At 30.7% G+C, this 21782-nt stretch overlaps 1 protein-coding gene across 9 annotated transcripts in view; it reads right to left on the bottom strand.

Moving 5' to 3' along the window:
* Positions 1 to 21782, bottom strand: part of Mob2 (MOB kinase activator 2) — a 192325-nt gene that overhangs the window by 37835 nt on the left and 132708 nt on the right. The window contains exons 1-3 of one of the 9 annotated variants that reach the window (XM_088191728.1): positions 3522 to 3864; positions 1095 to 1139; positions 434 to 597 (exon numbers count right to left, since the gene is read on the bottom strand). The exons of 4 other annotated variants lie outside the window; for them this stretch is intronic. In XM_088191728.1, coding sequence (XP_088047854.1) covers positions 434 to 516 — 83 coding nt within the window. In that variant the 5' untranslated portion in view covers positions 517 to 597; positions 1095 to 1139; positions 3522 to 3864. Of the gene's footprint in view, positions 1 to 433; positions 598 to 1094; positions 1263 to 3521; positions 3866 to 21782 lie in introns of those variants that run through there. 4 more of the 9 variants (XM_088191727.1, XM_088191726.1, XM_088191729.1 and 1 more) reach the window with 4 other exon arrangements.

The following is a 21782-nucleotide window of genomic DNA, read 5'->3' on the forward strand; positions in this document are numbered from 1 at the left end:
TTTGCAACTGTTAAAAAATATCTCAAAACGCCAGTAACTTCAAAACATATCCATATATCACATGCTACTCAAAGTATAAAAAACCACCGCCTCGAAATGACTCTCCCATATTTTATGCGCCCGTCCAAGAAGCTTTATAAGCCACCATATCGAAAAGCGTACATGTCAAACAGCAATAAACGGGCTATCCCGCCCACCCGAAAGAGATTCATACCATTGCCCCTAATATCTCAAGAACACACATACACACAGGTGAAAACTTTCCGTTTTGCGCATGAATCACACGAAGCGCCGGAGCTTTAAGGTCAAAATCAGACGGTAGGCGGCGGTTTTGTAACCAAAACCGAATTACGTGACCGGCCGTGTCTAGAAAATGTCACGACGACGACGGACGGCAAAAAGAAAACAAACATTATAAAAACAACAGACTCACCCTGAGGTCAGAGCGTAATCTCTCATGACGAGCCCCAGCCACGCGAGGCAGTCCATGTTCGGGAATCTGGGCCACTTGAGCATTTTCACGTGATTTTAATCACCCTTTTCAAGTTTTTAATACTTTTCATAGAGACGATCATTTGTGATATAATTAATTTGGACCTGATAAAAATTATAATAAATATATACCACTACCGATACTACGTATGATTTAATTATTTAAATTGATTTATATTATATTATATTATCTTAAACAAGTACAGAGTGGGCCAAAAGTCTCATTATGATTTAAAAATTAAATATTTTTTTTGAGAGCTGAATATTGTTCTATTTTTTTCAGGAGCTAGGAAAGTATATTATGAGTAAAAATACGACTTATTGAATTTTATTTTGCATATTAGCACTCCATTGTCATCAACAAGGTTCTGTCAAGCACCTTCCAAGAAAGATTGATTTTGTTCAGATTGTATATATACATGTGTATATATATACAATATAGTTAATAAATAACCAGGAAAACCCAACGTCACTCTTAAGAGATTGAAATCATTAACAATTAAAAGATAAGGAAATACAAAGAGTTATATATATATTTAAATGGTTTTGTAACTTTTGGCCTAGCATGTACATTGTCACTAAAAGCACCCCACAAAAATTACCATTTTTTCGCAGAACTGTAAACATAGCTTCTTGTTACATGCAACCTTAAACATGATAAAATCGACTATACCTGAAAGCTTCCATACTATAGTCATTACTGCGATATTGCGAAATAAAACTGGGCATTTTTATATGACATTAAAAACTTCTCGTTTAAAAATTCATAACTATAATAGAGTTCAAATTAGTAATACATATAATAGTATGAACTATGAATCATAATTAGTTATAGGTTAGAAAAACTTAATAAATCTTTGTGTTTAAACCAAAGGGTGTATCGTCACAATGTTTAAATTTTAAAAGGGCATAATATTTTTGTACTTTCTTTTGAGGTTTACATTAAATTCAAATTTACCAAGAAACAACACTTCGGCGAAAAGTGTAAAAATATAAAAGTTGTGTTTTTAACCAACCATTCATTTATATTATTATATACAAAGCCCACGCCTTATAACTCGATAGAGGGCGTTTTAATTAAAATTATACAAAACGATAATACTGCAAATAAACAGTAGTCGAACGAAAACAATATCAATAGAAAATTATATCAATTAATAAAATCTAATCTATACGATAAGATTTTTTAATATTGGTAAGGCGTTGGGCTGATAATCTAGAATCAATGATTAGATTTCCGTAGCATAATTTCTTTACATTACTATTAGTAGGTGCAATTAATATATTACAGTATACTCTCGATTATCCATGTGCGGATTATCCGTGCTTGAAAAATTTTTTTTGATAAGACTTGTTACATATGAATCAAACGGTGTGGTAAGCTAAGAGGACTTAAATAAAAATAAAAAGATAGAGATATCTTTGAAGATTGGTTTAAAACCAAATGGTTTCATGTAGTGAGAGATTTTTAAAAAATAAAGGGTCGCCAAAGAAAGCAGTGCTATCAATACAATATAAATAATGCTCATTACAAGTTTAATTCAACCCATGGATAAGAGTATTATATCATCAATGAAATGGCTTTTCTCAAAACTCTTGCTTAAGAAGATAATGACTTGATTAATTTCTGGGAAAATTTTACATGGAATAGCACAATCTTGGTCAAAAGTAAAGCCAGTGACACTTGTTATATTGTGGAGTAAGATTCTTTCTAACGTGAAAATATATGTATTGGATTTTGAAGAGACTGGGGCAATCGTTATATTTGAAAATTTAAAATGTTTTGAAATATCGATCGGGAAAACATCGAGAAGTGATTTGATCGCAATTCTAATAATCCAGGTTTCAATGCTTGAATGATGCGGATATCGTTTGCCACTCAAACAGAAAATCGCGAAATCCAGAAAAAAAAATATTTACTTAGAAAATAAAAAAGAATCGCATTGAATGGGCAAAAGCTCATCGCCATTGGACCGTCGAAGATTGGAGAAAAGTGGTTTTCTCCGACGAATCAAAATTTAATCTGTTTGGAGCAGATGATAAGCGACCATACGCTGTAGAAAAAGTAAGATTTCATCCCTTATGCATAAATCGATTCATCGAGCACTCCCCAAATGTGATGATCTGGGGGTGCATGACAGCTTATAGATTAAGCTCTGTAAATTTCGTCCATTAATGCTAACCATTAATGCAAAAATATATAAATTGGTTGTATAAAACGACTTTATTTCAACCCTTGAATAACTTTCCCATCTTGCAAGACGATTTTGCGCCATGCCATCGAGCTCGTTTTTACATTCAAACTTGTACTAAATTAAAGCTTTAATGGAAATCACATCATTAACATGGCTAGGAAACAGTTCCGACTTGTACCCAATTGAAAATTTATATATCATAAAACAACAATTAAGAAAAAAACGATTAAAAAATTTAGCCGAACTGAAAAAAACATATCATGGTGGGAAGATGAGATCGACATTAAAATAATTGAAAATCTGTATTTATCGATGCCAGGCAGAATACTAGAATTTATTAAAAATAAAATAATTTTGTTAAGATGTTATAAAAGTGTTGTATTTACTAGTTTCTGATTTTTAAATGTCCTCGATATTGATTTTCATGAATAGAACCAAAAAAAGGTCACGCGCACGTGTTGAGTTGTAGGCTCGCCATTATGCACTTGCTGGGACGACGAAAAAAATCCACCTTTCTTATAATTGACGCAATTATACATTTCTAGTTTTATAATACTCGTTTTTTTTACAGTATTAACGGAAAACAAAAGTTAACAATTAAGATTATCTATTATAAATTCTAAAACGTGTAAAAATGCATCAAAGTTGATAAAATAATCAAAATACGTATATGAGCCGCCATGTCAATTGAGCACAGCTGTACATATATTAAAGCCAAATAAAAATTGATAGTTCGAATTATCCATATTTTTCAATTATTCGTATCCTTCCGTAGCATTAGCCAGGATAATCGAGAGTATAGTGTTTATTTCAGTTTCAGTCTGGTGTTGTTACCATATTTATTCGTATGTGTTTATTGCTACCACGTTGTGACGCATTAAACTAACGCCTGTCAAATTACAACGCTGGATTTACAATAATACTAATTTAATTATGAACTGACACTCGGAAAAACGCGTTATTTTAGCCACTGACGTCATAAATTCGCGAATCGTCGCCATATCGCCCGCTTCAATTACTACGTTTCCGCGTTTTACGTTTTTTCGCATACACAATTTTCACACTATTTATCGCACAGGGTCGCCACCGTTTTCATCGATCGCGCAACAATTAGCATACATCGTGTTTATTCGCGAACAGCAGGTGCGAACCGATAGCGACAGACGCCGAACTGATACTGATTTTTTTACTTTTGGAGAATACGCCAGCTACATGTATGATAAGCAAACACGACGAATAACGATATCGTGATGGTGATACAGTGATAAAGATAACCGACCGGCCACGGCGTATTGTAGCATGCAATAATACATTATCTGGTAGCTCTTATGATTCGCAACATAAGGCGATTAAAGGATTTAAAAAGTAAATGATTTATAAATTGTGTGCAATTAGTCGTACTAACCAAATTGTTATTATATAAATAAAACATGGTTATGTATGTATGTATGTATACAACAGATGGCAAGGTTCATTCAGCGTGGGCGTTTATGCATTTAAACCATTTTATGGTCCATAAATATTGTGCATTAAAATTACACATTAATTCGCACAAGTTGCGTTTAAATAACACATATCTTGCAGGAAACGTTTTCCATAAATTAATAATTAATTCAGCAATAAATTATGTTATTATTCTTTTGATGCCGTCACTTTAAACGGTGTAGTAGTTTTCCGCTGTCTTCTATATAAGGCAGGGGTCGGAAAACTTTTAGAAAAGCGGTTATTTCAAAATTAAGAAAATCGTAATGGAAAACTAATATATTTTTTAAATATATATTTTTAAAATAGATATCTAGATTAGAGACTATTATTTTTATCCTGTGATTCGTTAGTAGAGATTTCATAAGATTTTGAGCTGCTGATTGATTTATCTTAGTGTTGATAAGAAATAGCAACAATACACTCAGAGAGAGCTTTAAAAATTTTAATATCGCGTTTGTGTAAATTAATATAATAATTTATATATTGCTCTAGCATTAAAAATAATTAAGAAACAATATTAAATTGAGCTTAACTTTTTTATTATACTCGTACATGCATAGTATTTTTTTATTAAACATTTTTTTTAAATCAGTTTTCTTTAAATCAAAAAAAATATTTTACAAACACAGGCCGCTAAAAACGCAAGGTTTTGTGTATAAATAGCCGCCATATCTATATTAAAATTATTATCTTTTTTTTAAAAAAAAATAAATGACTTTTAATTTGTGTTTTTTGCTATGTATACAAAACAAGACAATAAATATGATTTTATTATATTTATATTTATTTCTTAGTTTATTTTAAAGCAATTTTATCCTGTTTAAATGTATTACGAGTGAGAAATAAAACTTGTACGAAAGGGGGGTGGGGTTTATATTTATTTTTCTCGATAAAAAAGTAAAAAAATTTTTTTGTTAAAAATTGAATTTATACGAATATTTTTAAATAGCTCAATTCACAGCTCCATTCAGAGCAGGTAGTGAGAAAAGGAATAGAGATTTCTGAACTTTGCAAAAATATTGTTTAACAATATAGGTTCATTTGCGCCAAAATGTCAATGGGCGCAGATTATGAGCGGGCTTAGTGAAGATTGCAGACGAGTTCTCCAAAAATAATACAACTGTACGTAGTTCTGACGACTGTTTAATGACCCTTTATTTTCTTAATTGCTTTATATTTATAGTAAATATTTAATTAGATACACGTGTATTAAAGATAAGTACTTATTATATACATATATAATGCGCAACACGTGAAAATAAAAAATATGTCTATAAAAATGTATTCGTTGTTGCTATGCGAATTTATTTTTAATAAAAATAATATGTAGTTTACTTGCTGGGTCCAACAGTTTTATGATTGATTTTAGTTGTTAAGATAAGCAAATATTTCGTTTCGACTGTTCGAATATTTGCTGATCAACAAAAAAATAAAGATGCAAGGATCAATTACTTTAGAAAATATTGGTTCCTAAGTTAAATGAAACAAGAGGCAATGTTTTCAGATAAATGCTATATATATATCATACAATAAGATGTAGTCATTTCTTTCAAAATATGAAGAATGTGACCGTTAATTAAACATGCAATAAATATTAATAATATATCATATAGAAATTTGAGATAAATTAATATTGTAATAATTATATAATTAATATAATTTATATATATAATATAATTTTCAAGTATCAACAGTTACTTAAATTGCTGTAAATAAAATCGGATGAAAGATTTTCGAATTTTTTAAAAATCTAAAAATGAGAAATTACGGCATTGAGGGGTCTGAAACATTGGTATACTAAAAAAATTAAAATAACATTAAATCTCTTGGTATTAAATGGAGCTAATGCTTAAATTGGAATAACAAATGATGCATAAGTGCGTCAGCGGCCTGTAACGCGTTAAGTGCATAAAAAATATATAAATTAATTTGAAGTTTCATATATTTATTACCCATTGAAAATATAATTTATTTATAATAAATGATTAAAAATATTATTAATAGTTTTTATGGAAACAAGAATTTTGATTTTATTTATATAATTGATAAACACTCTTATATATCAATATGCGAGATGTAACGCCTATCTGTTGGCTTAATTTGTATTTTAGATTTGACTTAATGAAAATTCTAAAATTATAATTAGCTTTAGAACTTTAATTAGGTTAGGTTTTGGTTTGAACAGAAAATGGACGTTTCGCAACTATCAAATTTCATAGATTTTTAAGAGCAGCATATAATTTTACTAGCGCCTATCAGTTAAATTATATTTACATTTACAGAAATATATATCTACTGGCCTGTCATGTTACAACGGAAGATTTAAAATAAATAAATGTATGGTTGAAATAGAGAAATTCATTTGCTGACGGCTTTTATTTATATATATATATATATTCCATATCTAGTTTTAAAGTCACAGCACGCCACTGATGTATACATGTATATATTTTTAAACTGTATTATCTTTTATACTTTTGGCCATCGTGACGCATTAGATTAACTTGTCAGGTCACGATGGTCTTAATAAAAATATTGATCGAAATCTGAAGATAAGTTCAAGTAAACCGAAGAAATAACATATAAACTTCGAAAGTGCGCGTTAAGCTCCAATAAATAATTTCTAACGTGAAATTTAATTACACTTTTCTGTAATCACTCTGCGTATAATATACACATCCTTGATAACGTTACTATCATAGTAATAAAATACATAATCAATAAGTCTATATGAACACAGATAATGAAACCGCTTGTTTAAATAGTTTAAATCGGAATCGATCAATACACAAACAAGAATTCAAGGGTAAAATCCGCAGAAATGCTTATCTATTAAATCTGTGTTATTGAAAGTTTCATACATTAAACATAACATAGCATACCTATATAAGCGATAACTTTGCTTCGCAAATAGAGGTGCGAACGCGCTCGACTTACGTGTACGTTGTGTGTTGTATACAATTGTGTCGAAGAATCGAAACTTACCTGGAAAAAAAAAGTAAAACAAGATTAATAACACTGTAAATAGTTTCTGTATATAAAAAAAAGATTTGAGCGGTCTGGAGCTGCCACGTAAACGTTAAACGTTTTTTTATTTAATTAAATAATAAATAAGATTCATTTCAAAAGTGTGACGCAAGTTAACAATTTCGCAAATCGTCGTGATTTTTTGCACAATTACGTAGCGATTTGTAATATTATATTGGGCACAATTGCTTGAGTCATTCATTGTTCAATAACCGTTAATTATGCGTAGTCAAAAGCCTAATAAAGCGCGACACCGGTGACCTTTCAATATCACAAAATGAGATATTTTCCCATGTTTTTTACGGTACTTCAATTGAAACAATACAGTTACACCAAACGTTTGAGTGTATTACACAACGTGAATCGTCCATAATAGCACCATACGTCTTATAATTAAATTGAAAGCTTTAAGGGCCAGAATATGTACTGTTACTAAGTAATAAATATTGGGGTAATTTACATAAATAAAAAAATATTTGTAATGTGATTTAAGAATCGCATTTTAACTAAACTAAGGCACAATTGTCACATGAATATGATATGAATATATTAATTAATAATACAAACATACCAACTTTCATTTAATAGTGCACTATCAAATACTTCCTTATTCTACTCAGTTCTTAAATTGTACTTCCATTCTATAACCACAGAATCTTCAGATTGCCACTTACAAGATGTACCTACAATAAGATTGTTATACAACACCTCCGACGACAGCCGCGGGAGGAGTCGAATGACAAAAGTAATATGTAAATTACTCAATTTTCATATGCTGATGATAAAAAAAACTTGTATGCATATGTAAATTTGTAGACTCACTGTTTGCTTTCTATTCCCACCTGCCCAAGTGATACGTTTTATACGTACTACGCCAGTAAAAAGGTAAATAAAGTAATCAATAATAAAAAAACACATTGTCGTTCTCAAATTTACATAAATATACATATGTTTATCATAATGATCGGATTCAAACCTGTATTGGGTCAGTAGCGCTTACAAAATGTCACACTATTTCCGATTACGTTACGTAAAAACGTATTATAGGTGCTCCAACGCACACGTATAATAATTATACGAAACCACGTTAGGTTCACGTTCTACCGTTAGGCCATGTATTACCGACACCTACATACACAATTCGGAATGTATATATTAAACATATTGTTTTTATCAATATTTAAGACATTAAAATGTAACTAAAAACGTACATTCAAATAGCATATGTTCCAAGAAAAGCTCACAAGCATTTGATTGCGTGATCACGACGCCACTGGTTGTTATCACGCTTTATAAAATTATATGTGATACAGAAGAGCAAATGTGATTCTAAATCATATACACCATCTAGGTTTATTTATTTCATACGCGGCTTCGCCAGAATTTTGTTCACAATTATATTTTTATTTTTCAATGATCCGCTCTTGAAATTGATCCAGAGACTTACGCCAAGTTGTAGATAATGAGAATTTAAGCTGTTTGAAGCCCATACTCTCAGGCTGGACTTCAAATATTTCATTAGAAGTTTTCCAGCAAATTAAAGCCATTTTCAGTATATTAATCAATAAGTAAGTTCAAGATTAAAATACAGGTTTTAATATATATTAAAGAGGGTTTAAATTATGATGATTGTTTAATGTGTATATTAAACATGTATTTGTCAAATTAAATCAAGTGTAATACGTAACATAAATAATTCCAATGTTTATGATTACTTTAATAAATGCTGTTATTTGATATTCAGTGACATCTGTCTGATAATGCAAAATAGATATTTTATTTTTTTCAGCTGTCCTGTGACATTTATGGCAGTTAAAAATTTTATACCAGGTTGATAGTTCCCCTTGTTTGTTACATCCTCCCATGATGGTAATAAGGGAGCAACTGAAGTTGAAGCAGGATAGTTATTATTTTCACTGTCACAAAGAATCCATATAACTCGATAGAAAGATCTTTAACATGCGATTTAAATTTATTATATGGTGTGGAAAAAACAGAAGAATGAAATATTTAATTAATTATTGCAACTACATTCAAATTTATTTTTCTTCTGGAGTATAAATTAAAAAAACACGTCAATTTTAATATATAATTAACTAAACACATATAAAACTATTAGATAAAATAAGATTGAATCCCTACATAAATACAGTATATGTTCACGGCGATACATCGCGACACAGACTATTGTATCAAGCACCGCTACATCGGCCGAGCAACCCAATGTAGACATATTTTTCAGACATTTCAGATGTTGTATAACTGAATGTTTATCGATATAGTATTGGTGAGAAATATTTTAGGGTGACCATGTGAAATTACACGCTAAATTAATTTTTCCTTTTTTAATTTAATTTGTTGAGGAAAATGTAAAATATCACTTTCTTGCTTATTTTGTTTATTTATATACATATTTAACTTAAAAACATGAGAGCAGTTTTGGAATTACTCTCCAGGTTGAATATCTGTTTAATATTTTAAAAAATACCAATAGATTATTACAGGAATCGTTTTATTGATTACAAAATACCACAAGATGACAATAATTTATAGTAAAAATATTAAACATTATAATTTTTAATTCAATTTCCAACGTATGGTCTCCCTACCCTTAAAACAGCCCTGATTCAGTATTAGTAACGTTCTCCTATCGGTGTAAACAAATTCGCGGAAAACTGTATATGTATGCATGCATGCATACACGGAACCTTATTTCCAACACAACGATGATGAGCGTGAACATCTTGGATGGACTATATGTATATGTCTTGCGTTTGGGGATTTACAAGTAAAAATAAATTAAAATCATTTCAGGTGATTTAGTGATTTTTTAATTTGCCTTTCGATGCTCACACAAAAGACATGTATGTGTATGAAAATTAAAATATGAACTAATAACGGTAACAAAAAAAATGCTAGAGTGATAATCGATTATGAATAATAAATTTAATTTGAGAAAAGAACTACATAATTATGAAATTAAATCTGCCAATGATTTATAGATCCTTGAAGCATTTTCTATGAAGTTTGGCACAAATTCTTTAAAATATATTGCATTTCAAACATTCAACGATTTACCAAAATCAACTAGGTATAATTGCAAAGAAATTAAAAAATATTTTTCTAATGTATTCTTAAAACTTTAATCTAATAAAATTAATTTATTAAATAATATATATATATATCATATCACTATATAATTGTAATGTTTGGTTTCATTTAACATGCTTCTTATATTTACTATTTGTTCTTTTAAAATTTATAAATATTAACCGCAGAATGCGTTTCTTTTTTACTCGTGCAGATTTACGTAAATAAATAAATCGTGTATAGGACAACATAGGAGCTCAAAGGTTAAAAAAGAAAGAGACAAATAATCCGTTTCTAAGAAATGTTATTAACTCTTTGAGAGGTATCGCTGTACATGTACGGTGGTCGATCTTTGACTGTTTTGAGGTACTCCAGATAGTTATATATTTTGATATATAACTGAAGAAATAAAAAATAAAAAACATTATATTTATATAATATTTTTTTAAATTAGATTTAATGTAGATGATTTTACAGAATATAATACAAATAAAATAAGGAAGTACAGAATAAATAAAAATATCAAAAATATTTTATATCAATTTTATAAAAAAAATAGTAAAAGCTACTAAATTGCTATAAAAATTCGAATGACATTTAAAAAAAATTTTAATAATAAGAGGGTTAAAATAAATTATTAAAAATAAATGTAGTAAAATAAAGTAAAACAATAAAACGTTAAGAAACACTGTTTTTTCTATAGTTACTATAATAGAATACAAAATAATAACAAATTAATAACAGCAGAAGTAATTATAGAAAAATACGTAAAATTAACTCACTCCCAGATCTATACTAACAAATTAATAACAAATGTGTATAAATTAACTCGCTACTCAAAGGGTTAACGTAGAATTTGTCGAGTGCCTTGAACATATCAATCATCGTAAGACTCCAGATCAAAGACAGGATATAAGAGTTGTTTGATGAAAACCGATATCGTTCTATTGCACAGTTTTAATGGACCAAAAACTATAAAAAAACATAAAATAATAACTTGAGAGCGTGCTGCGAAATATTATAAAAAAATATACATTACGAAACAAATATCTGTGACAAACTTAGGTTTTTAAAAGCCCGTTACTATATATACATATACGATTGATTAACTGTTTAACCTTTTAGCTGCTCTTATGTTTTTAATTTCATTGGATCATGCTACATAGCAATAAAATGAAATATTTTAAATAATGTGTAGGGGTTCCAACTAATTGCACAATTAATTTAAAGGTCATTACAAAGAAGTTTCGAAAAAATAAAATAAATAAATTCAAACTCCTCTCGAATGTAAGGCTATATAAAAATGGAAAGAGCTCTGAGATAAACAATTGCGTTAATATTTATTAATATTTCACGGACTAACTACTAGTATATTCGTTGCAAAGCGTTTGACACTTGTTATGACCGATATGTAGCAAAAAACACTACATTTTTGTGTACAAATGATGTGCGATAGACAATGCGTTCTACCCTGCGCAAAAGGACTATTGTTTTTTTACCCCTTCGTTAACAATCGCCAGAGCGGCATCATTAAGACGTACACATATTTCGTGGGAGTATTAAAAAAGCAATGCAATTTGAATATTAGGTAATATACATATATAATAACAATAAATTGTTTGATCAGCTAACATATTGATCTAAAATTAGTTTTTCTTTTGTATCCAAAAATGGGTAATTGAAATCATTGTAAAAATAAGCGGCGAGTACTATTAAAACTTTATTTATTCAACTGCTAACGAAAGTGTCGAAAGGGTCACATTTACATACATTTCTCACGCGCTTATCTACTCATATTAAATGGACCGGCAAACAACAAACGTGCATAATAAAAACAGATAAATAACGAGAATCATTTTTTTCTGTCATATAAGGCGGCGATCAATCAATTTTCTAACTCAACCTTCGGTACGCCCACTTCTCTTTCACGGACAACCTCGAAAAGCCCACACTATTATCCCGTTTTTTAAAGAAGAGGCGACTCTTCTTCCTACGAGTCTCACCATGTTTGTTTTCTTTCACATCGCGCGAAAGCAAACAAGACCTAAATGTAAATTTCGCTGTGTTTATTCCGAGCGGCTTGTCCTAATAAACGAAGCGGTCAACTTCAATTATCGACGGACAAACAAACGCTCTTTGGCGGAATTGCCGCGTCCTTCCCCAACACTCGAAATAAAACTATTAATAACCAGAGTTAAATATAGTGAGATTGGATCAAAAATATAATTGGCAAGAGAGCGGCATTCTAAAATTTTTTTATCCATTAGAATGGGTTTACAAGAGATTTACAACCAACTGGAGGTAAACTGAAATGAGCATTTAAACATTGCAAAAATGTTGTTGATATTTTCAAAATGCGTATAAACATTGCCACGATTAACAGCCTGAGCTACTTTTTGGCGATTGCTCTTAACCAATGTAAGTATTATTTTTTTTTTGTTGAAACAATTATGAAAGATTATTTTTGCTTACGTGAAATAAGTGAAGAATTGGAGCATTGACTTCCACCAATTGACCGTGACATTAATCGACATTTTTGATATAACTGGGGGTTGTCACGTGTATTATTGAGCGATTGGCAACACCCCCAATCACTGCAGAATTAGAAACACTACTGATTCATTCGTAGACGTATAGGCGTCTGAAGAGAGCAGAGGTCATCGCTGCGCGTACATTCTATAAGTCAACTAAACAAACATTGAGAGACTGCATCGATTTATCTACGCGGTAAACACTGGCTAATTATAAAATTAGAACAAGCAAAATTGCGCATGAATATTTTGATACGATGTGGTTGAAACAAATAATATCAGTTAAATGTAAAAAATGTTATAAATATATTTAATTAACTACTTATATATAACTCCAGGCAATTATTTGATATTCGAAAAGGCTTTGCTAAAAGTAATGTTATGAGTTAATCTCTTTGAGAATTCGCATTACATTTTTGCTTTGAACGCTGAACTAAAATTCTATATCCTATATTGCGGACATTACATAGATTGGATTATACAGGTGATCCATTAGGAATGCCTAAAAAATATAATAAAATTGCACTTCTTTTAAGTGAATTTTATTGACAGACATAAATATTTACATTAGATACGGAAAATGAAGTGGAAAAAATATATCGTTGAAATGTTAACCACTATAAGCTTGGCGCTCTTCAAATCGATGACTAAATATTGGAAAACACGTCTAAGTTTATGACAAGAATAAATAAATATCCATACAAAATTAAATTTTAAAGAACATTGTAATTACATATTAAAAAAAATTAGTAGAAAAATAGGTTTATTATCTAGATTAAGAAATATATTAAGTATAAATACAAAAAAAATAATTGACAATAGTATAATATTGCCCCATTTTAATTATTGTGCAACACTATTAAATATGTTAAATAAATTAGATAAACAAATGTTGCAAAAATTACAAAATAGGGCAATGAGAGTAATCTTAAATAAAAATAGATTAACTAATTGTAAAAGTATGATTGATAGATTTGAATGGTTGAATGTTCAAGAAATATTGAGTATGAATGTTTTAGTATTTATATATATAAGTTAGAAAATAATATGTTACCAGAATATTTTAATAAGTATTTAATAAGAAATAAAGATGTACATAAATATAATACTAGAAATAGAGAAAATTTAAAGATAATTAAGTATAAGAAAACGAGTACGGCTAGGGGAGATATGTACGGAGGTTTTGATTTATATAATAGTCTTCCATGAGAAATCCGAAACAGCAAAAATATAACGGGTTTCATAAATGGAATAAAAAAACACCTTCGTACATATAGAAATAAATTATAATATTAAGACTTTATTATTGTATATTTTTATTTTTTCTTTCGGTTATGTATTTTTTATATATTTTTATATATGTTTACTAAATTTGTTAGATGTAAAGATTAGCTATTAAGCTAAATAAATTAATAAAATAAAATAAAATAATAAATAATACTTCATAATAAAATTTAAAAGTTACTGATTAATTAAATATATTTAGACTTCACTGGAAAATACACATTCACTGTAAAATTTATAAATCACATGCGAATAAATAATGATAAGTACGTTCATGTATATACTACTACGTATGGAAAAGATGAAATCATATACTTTTACTTGCACTTGCATATTGAATTATACTTTTTTACTGGTAAAAATATGTATCTATTGGTGAAAATCATAGAGTAAAGAATGTTTATGATATTCTTTACTCTATGGTGAAAATGTATTCCGATATAATTTCGTGAGGTCGCGGGTTCGAGCCCCGGCAGCGGCATTTAAATTTTTATTTATAAAAGTGCGCTATTATTAAAAATAAAACCGGCCTCTATTGATTATAAATTGTGTAGAACATAATCATTTATAATTCATAATATAGATATCACCGATTTCAGTTAATACTCTCTTGTAGATATTCATTATGCCTGATTGACTTACTCAATTGATACAGATTTGTCCGTTGTAACGCATTGGGCTTACGCCTGTCAGGTTACAACGGAAGATTTAATAATAATAAAAAAGAATCTGAATAACTACTGGAAATTTTATCATAATATCATTTAAAAATAAAAATATAAAATATATTGGGCATGACAGATGTTTTTGGACTGTAATGGTACAATCATTTTGGGCAGTGGTCGGCAAACTTATTAGCCAAAGAGCCAAATATGTACATTACAACGATTAAAAAAAATTGAGAGCCAAATCTATTTATTAATTTAGCAAACCTTTATTATAATTTTCCAAATCAACACAAAGACGTTTAAATTTAGAGCTCCATATTTCCTTAATTTTTAAATCGAATGCGCGAATGCGCGTGGATATTTGTGCCAGAGCCGCACTTAAGGGGCCAAAGAGCCGCATGCGGCTCCGGAGCCGCACTTTGCCGACCTCTGATTTTGGGCATGGCATGCCTTTAGACTTCTAAAGGTTAAAGACATTATCGGCGTGGGATTCCCAAACATTACCGAACACATAGATTGTGCTTCGATTTTTTAACTTTACGTGTAGCAGATGGTGGAACAGATCATTTAATGTTCTGAAAAGAATTAAAAACTTTCTACGGTCGACAATGAGTCAGGAGCGACTAAATGGACTGGAAACACTCAACATTAATTACCTGATAGCGCGTATTTTAGATTATTATAAAATAATAACCGAATTTGCTAATGGAAAAGCGCGTAAAGCTTTTTTGAAATAATTAATGTGTTATAATCAAATAAATATGTAATACATAATATTGATTTTATTGTAAAATATTAGTTCCTTGATTGTCGGAAATATTTTAGTTGTTGTTTTATTTTAATATTTAAGGGAAAATTAAACCCCTATTTAATGTGCCTATGTTTATGACATCATATTTTTGAATTGTGAAAGACAATGTGAGTCAATTGACCGCGATTCTAAACTTATTTTATAAACAGGTTAACGTACAATTTTCCATTTTTTGGCAATTTATTTAATATAATGAAACACCCTGTTAAGACATGTGTTATGTTATATATTTATAAAATTATAGTAATACAACTGATTAACAACACTTATGTACGTATATACACACACACGTTAATTACTAACATGTAACGCTTGTATTATGTAAAGTTTAATTAAAAGCAACAGCATAAACAAGAGTTGAAATTATTATTACAACACGCTTGAATTTTAGTCAAAATTCGCAAGATTTACATATTCAAACGGTGAAGAAGCGTATCATAAGCTAATGACATCGCACCACTGAAACGGTAAAAATAATTAAACAACAAAGTTCATATCACACGAAATGGACAATGGACACGAATTTTCCCAGGCATTGTTATATTAAATGATTGCGATTACGAGAAGTCGCTCATTAACGCAGGGCGTAGTGTCAATAGCCGTAGATAAACAAAAAGGTCGTATTTTTGTTTTAGATAAGATTTATTCGCGTGAAAATCGAACACGAGATAAGGTTTTTCAGCCTAAGAGACATTGTATCGGTGATTAGATTAGAGAGTCGCGAAACACTGTCAGATAAGGTTATAATGCAGGAAGTCGTCGGGGTTATGACTGAAACCGCAAATTCGCCTTGCCGGATATTCGAACGGCCGACAACTTCCGGCGGCGGGAATGATAAAGTCGGAAAAAACAAACCAACAAAAAGTGATAATGCGACGGCGGAGAAATCGCTTGCAATCATATGCCGATTGAATCCACGTGCTATAAAATAATGAATTATCATTAAACTTATATAACCAAACGTGAATTTGTAATACCTGTGATTTCTAAAAGGTGAACCCACAAAAAACGCATTAAGAATACAAACTTAACGGGAGCAACCTAAACATATTTATTTAAGATTCGACATATGGCATCCGTGTGAAAATATCACAAATAAAGCGAGCAGCGGAAACTGTGTTTTTAAAAGGAATATTTTATTTTATTTTTTATTACAAATATTAAAATCATTATGACTTGACGGTTTGCCCAGTGCGTCATGTTGGCCATTATACAAATAATAATTATTATATTAAATATTTAAAAAAAATATATAAAAAATAATTATGGTGCACACTTAAAATAGATTGGTATCATCCCACATAATATTTCTAGCTCCACATAGCTGAAAACGAGTCGAGTTACTGCTTGACCTTATATTGAAAAGGCTCATATACCATTTTTAATATATCTGAAGGACTTTACGGATAGTATTCTAGCGTTGCATTTTTCATACTCATAACAATCCACCTCTTTCGAACAGTCGAATCGGTTTTCACTTTGACTATTCTGACGGATTAAAATATATGAGCACCATTATACATATTGTTTCCAGCTCCTTATTTCTATCTCCGAAATCATCTTGTGTTTCGCCAACTCGTTGAGAAGCTGGATAGCTCGTGCTAGCTATCACTGAAAACATTATTGTGTTTAGGAAGCTTGTTAAGAATCTAGATGGCTCGTGTAAGAGAAGCATTCTCAAGCGCTGACGTCCTGGCCGTGACGATCTAGAATAAAGGACGCGATCATGACTCTAAAATTCTGAAAAAACTCTGATGCCATGTCACGTTTAGAAATATCCATTATTTTGTGATATTTGCAACCCTAGTTAAAACGGGTTTTTATTAAAAAAGCAAAAACAAATAATTCATTACATTAGTGACTTTTCTTATTGAATTGCATTTGTTAAATCTACATTTGAAGGTTGGTATTTCATAACTTCATATGTCAGTCAGTCAGTTTTTTTTATATGTTTTAATATTATGTAACGCCTAGAATAATGTCTTAAAGGGAAAAAATGTGAGTAAAGCCATCGTTAGATTTTTCAGGGTACTAAAAGTGTAATTAGTATCAAGCACTACAAATTCGGTGAGTGTGAACTATTGAACTGTAGTGTAATTAATTGACCCACCCTTCAATTCACAATTACACCCCCAAATAGAGGGATTAAGTAAGCAGATCTCGAACGGTCGTAAAGCTTTTAGCCAAATTTACAGGTGTACGAATCTGAATATTATGTTATAAAATCATCACCGGTGGCATAGACAGTATTGACTTGTGATATACAACGACAGAGGAACAAAATCAACTTCAGACCATTGAAAATAACAGAATCCGCTGCTTCTCTCTTCGCATCATCTGGTCTAGCTAGACGTCCGGAATCCAGAGTTGAACGCATTTTATCGACTCTGGAGCTTACGGATGCACCCATGGAAAACTTTACGTGTAACTAACATACACAACCTGTACGCGAAGATCTCAATTATTTGCACAAATATTAACGGGAAATTTTGTCTTTAAAAAAAATGAAAATAAACACGCAGAAAACTTTCATTATTATGCATTAATATTCAAAATAAACTCTTTCTGCGTCGAAAAATTAGCATTTAAACAGTTGTTGTGCGCAAAAATGGTGGCATTCAATACCTCTGGTGTGTTAGCGACCTGCCCATGCACAATGTGCAAACAACTGTCATAAATTCGCTTATCTTATCGCCAGCGCGTATCGAACGGCGAATGCCGTGACATTGTTCGCCTAAGCACAATGCACTCGCCATCTAGAAAACGCCGACTCAGCATCCGACGGATCAACAAGCGACCGGGAAAAATTACCGGATCGACTCGATGGTCCGTGAAAAATCCACCCCCGCAAAGCCATCAACGGAGACGATGGGAATTTCATCGAAAAATTGCTCAATTATAATTTATGGATGTAAAAAATTCGATAGGAATTTGTCGAGGGGCGTTTTTTTCAGAGGATGAAAAATGAATAGTCAGCGATGGAGATACTCCGTTCATAAATAATTATTATATAGGGTCGAATTACATGTCTAATTACTCGTCCGAGTAATCAATGTATTTTCAGACTGTACTCGGCCGAGTAGATATACTATGTATCATACATATAACCATAATAACAATTTACAATTTTTGGATACTATTAATAATGTTGATAATCAAATAGTAATTAAAAGTGAATTGATATCTTTTTAAACAGAATTTAATATTTAGGTATACAATTAGATTCAACTATTTAAGTTCAAAAGAACATTCACACAATTGATTGTAATTATTGTCGACTTGAACGACAACTCTAATTACTAAGGATGGCAGAGTCCTGTGTAAAGGTTAGCCGTTCACACTATAAAACATATCAAAGGCAGTTGACTATAAATGAATGTGTCCGACGAATAAATTAGCAATCAGCTTTAATTAAGCAATCGAGTCATAATGGCGCATTTGGAGTATATGCATTTCTGTGATCACCTTCAGTAGTGTATTAGTTATATAAATTGCGTTTTACATATTAATTATGCAATCCAATTTGACGTTTATCGGTAAATGAAACACTTCCAACTTATTCAGCGCATTTTCTGAAAATGATCAACAGTTTAGAAAGCTTTATAGTACTCTCCCTATACCCACTATATATCTCGAAATCATATTATCATATTTTCTTGTCGCTGAGCAATCATGTGCATGATCGGAAATTTCATGACTGAAAAGCTACAGGGGAGTCGAATTCATTTTGCGATCATACAATGGCAAGTAAAGCTCTTACATATAACAATATAGTATACGTTTTTCTTAAATAGAATATTAGCATTTATGAATAATTAGGGTTTCGTATGTTTACATACAAATATTGCGCTATTGTTTCTTAATATTATTCCGCCCATAATGGCATGGGATCAGGGTCACGTTTTAATTATTCAGATATGCACCGACGATTAAATGGACAATATTTTGGAGAAACTCCTAGCCATTGTATACTTTAATTAGTTTTAGAAGCTTTTGCAAAATTCCATTTGCAATAATTATATATACTCGATATCCAAATCGAAAAAATGTGAAATTCCATTTTTTTTATCATAGGATGTGAAGTTTAGGTACATAATTTTTTTATTAGTCAAAGGTTTGCGATATGGCGTCTACAATGATCGGCTTCGTTATGCGGAACGCGTGTCACTTTAACGATGTATTGGCGATTCGGGTTCTGTTCTAAAATATAACTCTATATTTTAGAATCCTGGAAAAGCTCTTCAACATTCAAAGAAAAATTCTCAAATATTTCTACAAGAAGAATTTCCGTACTTGTGTCCTAGTTTTATTTTGTTAGGAACGTTGTGATACAATTCATTAAAATCTTAGTATGGCGTCTTTTCGAACCTGCTCAGGGGTGATGTCGACAATCCTTCTATGCTTGGCGACTGAGCTGCGAGCTTTCGAGTACCCTAGAGTCGCGATCGCGTCCCTAATTCTTAACCGTTGCGGTCAGAACGTCAGCGCTTGATTTCAAGTCAAAACAGATTCAACTGTTTTGGAGAGGTGAATTGTTATGAGTAAGGAAAAATGCAACGTTAGAATACTATCCTTAAAATCCTTCATATATAAATATATATATATATTGAATATAAGGTCAATATAAGAACAGTGAGCAGTAACTATATAGTTGTAACTCGACTCCCGCGCCACGAGCTGAAACGAGATCGTTTACAGTTAACAGTCGCGGGGCAAACGGTAACGGAATGGTGATTTTTTGCACACCGACAACAAACACAAAAGGATACACAGATATACCGGTTAAAAGGCAGCACCTTGAGCGGTAAACTGCAACGTTTCTGTGATAAAAATGCAACATCTGTCCGTCGCGTGTGCACGCATATTTTTGTAATTGCACCAAATGAGCGCAAGCCATTTTTACGATGGTTTTAAATATAACCGTTGCACGAGTTTGTTAAATAAAACTACGCTAATAAACGACAAACACGTTTAATACTGTAAATGATATAATAATTATCCCTTCTATCTTTATTGTAAAGCCACTCCACCGTAACCATTATTAAACGATCATATAACCATCTAAACTCTAACCTATACTATCATATAAAAAGTTCTAAAACTAACTATAGTTTTTTTCTAAAACTAACTAAAGAAAGTTCTAAATCAAACTATAGTTTTTGACCATGCATTAGGTTCAATTTTGGCTTGGTATGGTCTCGGTCAATGGATACCTTATGGTCTCGGTCAATGGATACCTTAAGTATCAAGGGTTGCAAAGCTGCTGATGAATTACAACCATGCAGCGACCATCCACTAATTATTGCGCTCATTTCTAAGTATACGCCTCTAGAAAGTGACATTTGTTTAATGGACTTTTTTTGGACCTATCGAGGGCTTTTGTGTGGTCTCATCCGTTACAATCTATTGTCTGATGTATCTTTATTATTACGGATGATCATCCTAGGTTACGGTAATTACTGCGCGAGTTTCAAGAATAAGATCCTAATAAGATTCATAGCTTATTTTAACTTTTTGCTTTTTTATTTTTAAATAATTATCAAACCATCTTAAAATTGTTTCGAAAGCTCTCTTGAAATCTAAGAAAACTGCTCTATTGTAAATTAATTATTTGATACATTCTAACTGATACATATAACTTCACTGGTGATACATAATTGCAATATTGAAAAAAGGCACGAAATTATTAAGCAACCATTGTTATTTTTGCAATACGTTTCTATTACTCAAGTCTAAAGTTTTAACATTGCTTACCTAAAGCCCACATCCACTAGAGTACGTGATTAATGGCTCTAGATATACACAGTCATGGACAATCTCTAGACCCTGTAAGCTAGCATTATATTAAAAAAATATGATATCATTGAAATATATATATGCAAATCTCTCTGAAATGAATAAAAAATATTTTATATTCTCAAATCACGTAGTGCATTTTAATGTAAAATACGTACATATAAAAATGTTACCACTTAAAATTCATCACGATAAAATATTATATTAACGTATTACGTTCCACGTTTTACATAAAATCGATAATTTCGTTCGCTACATACTTAAAACACTTATTCCAAATTATATTTTTATTTCATATTAACTCTTATGTGTCAATTACTACAAAAAGAAACACATACAGATAAGGAAATGTGGGGCGAACGCTTTTAAAAGCCTCTAACGTTGAGATAGTTAATTTTCTCAG

This window comes from Plectrocnemia conspersa, unplaced genomic scaffold, assembly GCF_051122295.1.
Source record: "Plectrocnemia conspersa isolate PC_06_02 unplaced genomic scaffold, ASM5112229v1 ptg000009l, whole genome shotgun sequence".
Taxonomy (NCBI): Eukaryota; Metazoa; Arthropoda; class Insecta; order Trichoptera; family Polycentropodidae; genus Plectrocnemia; species Plectrocnemia conspersa.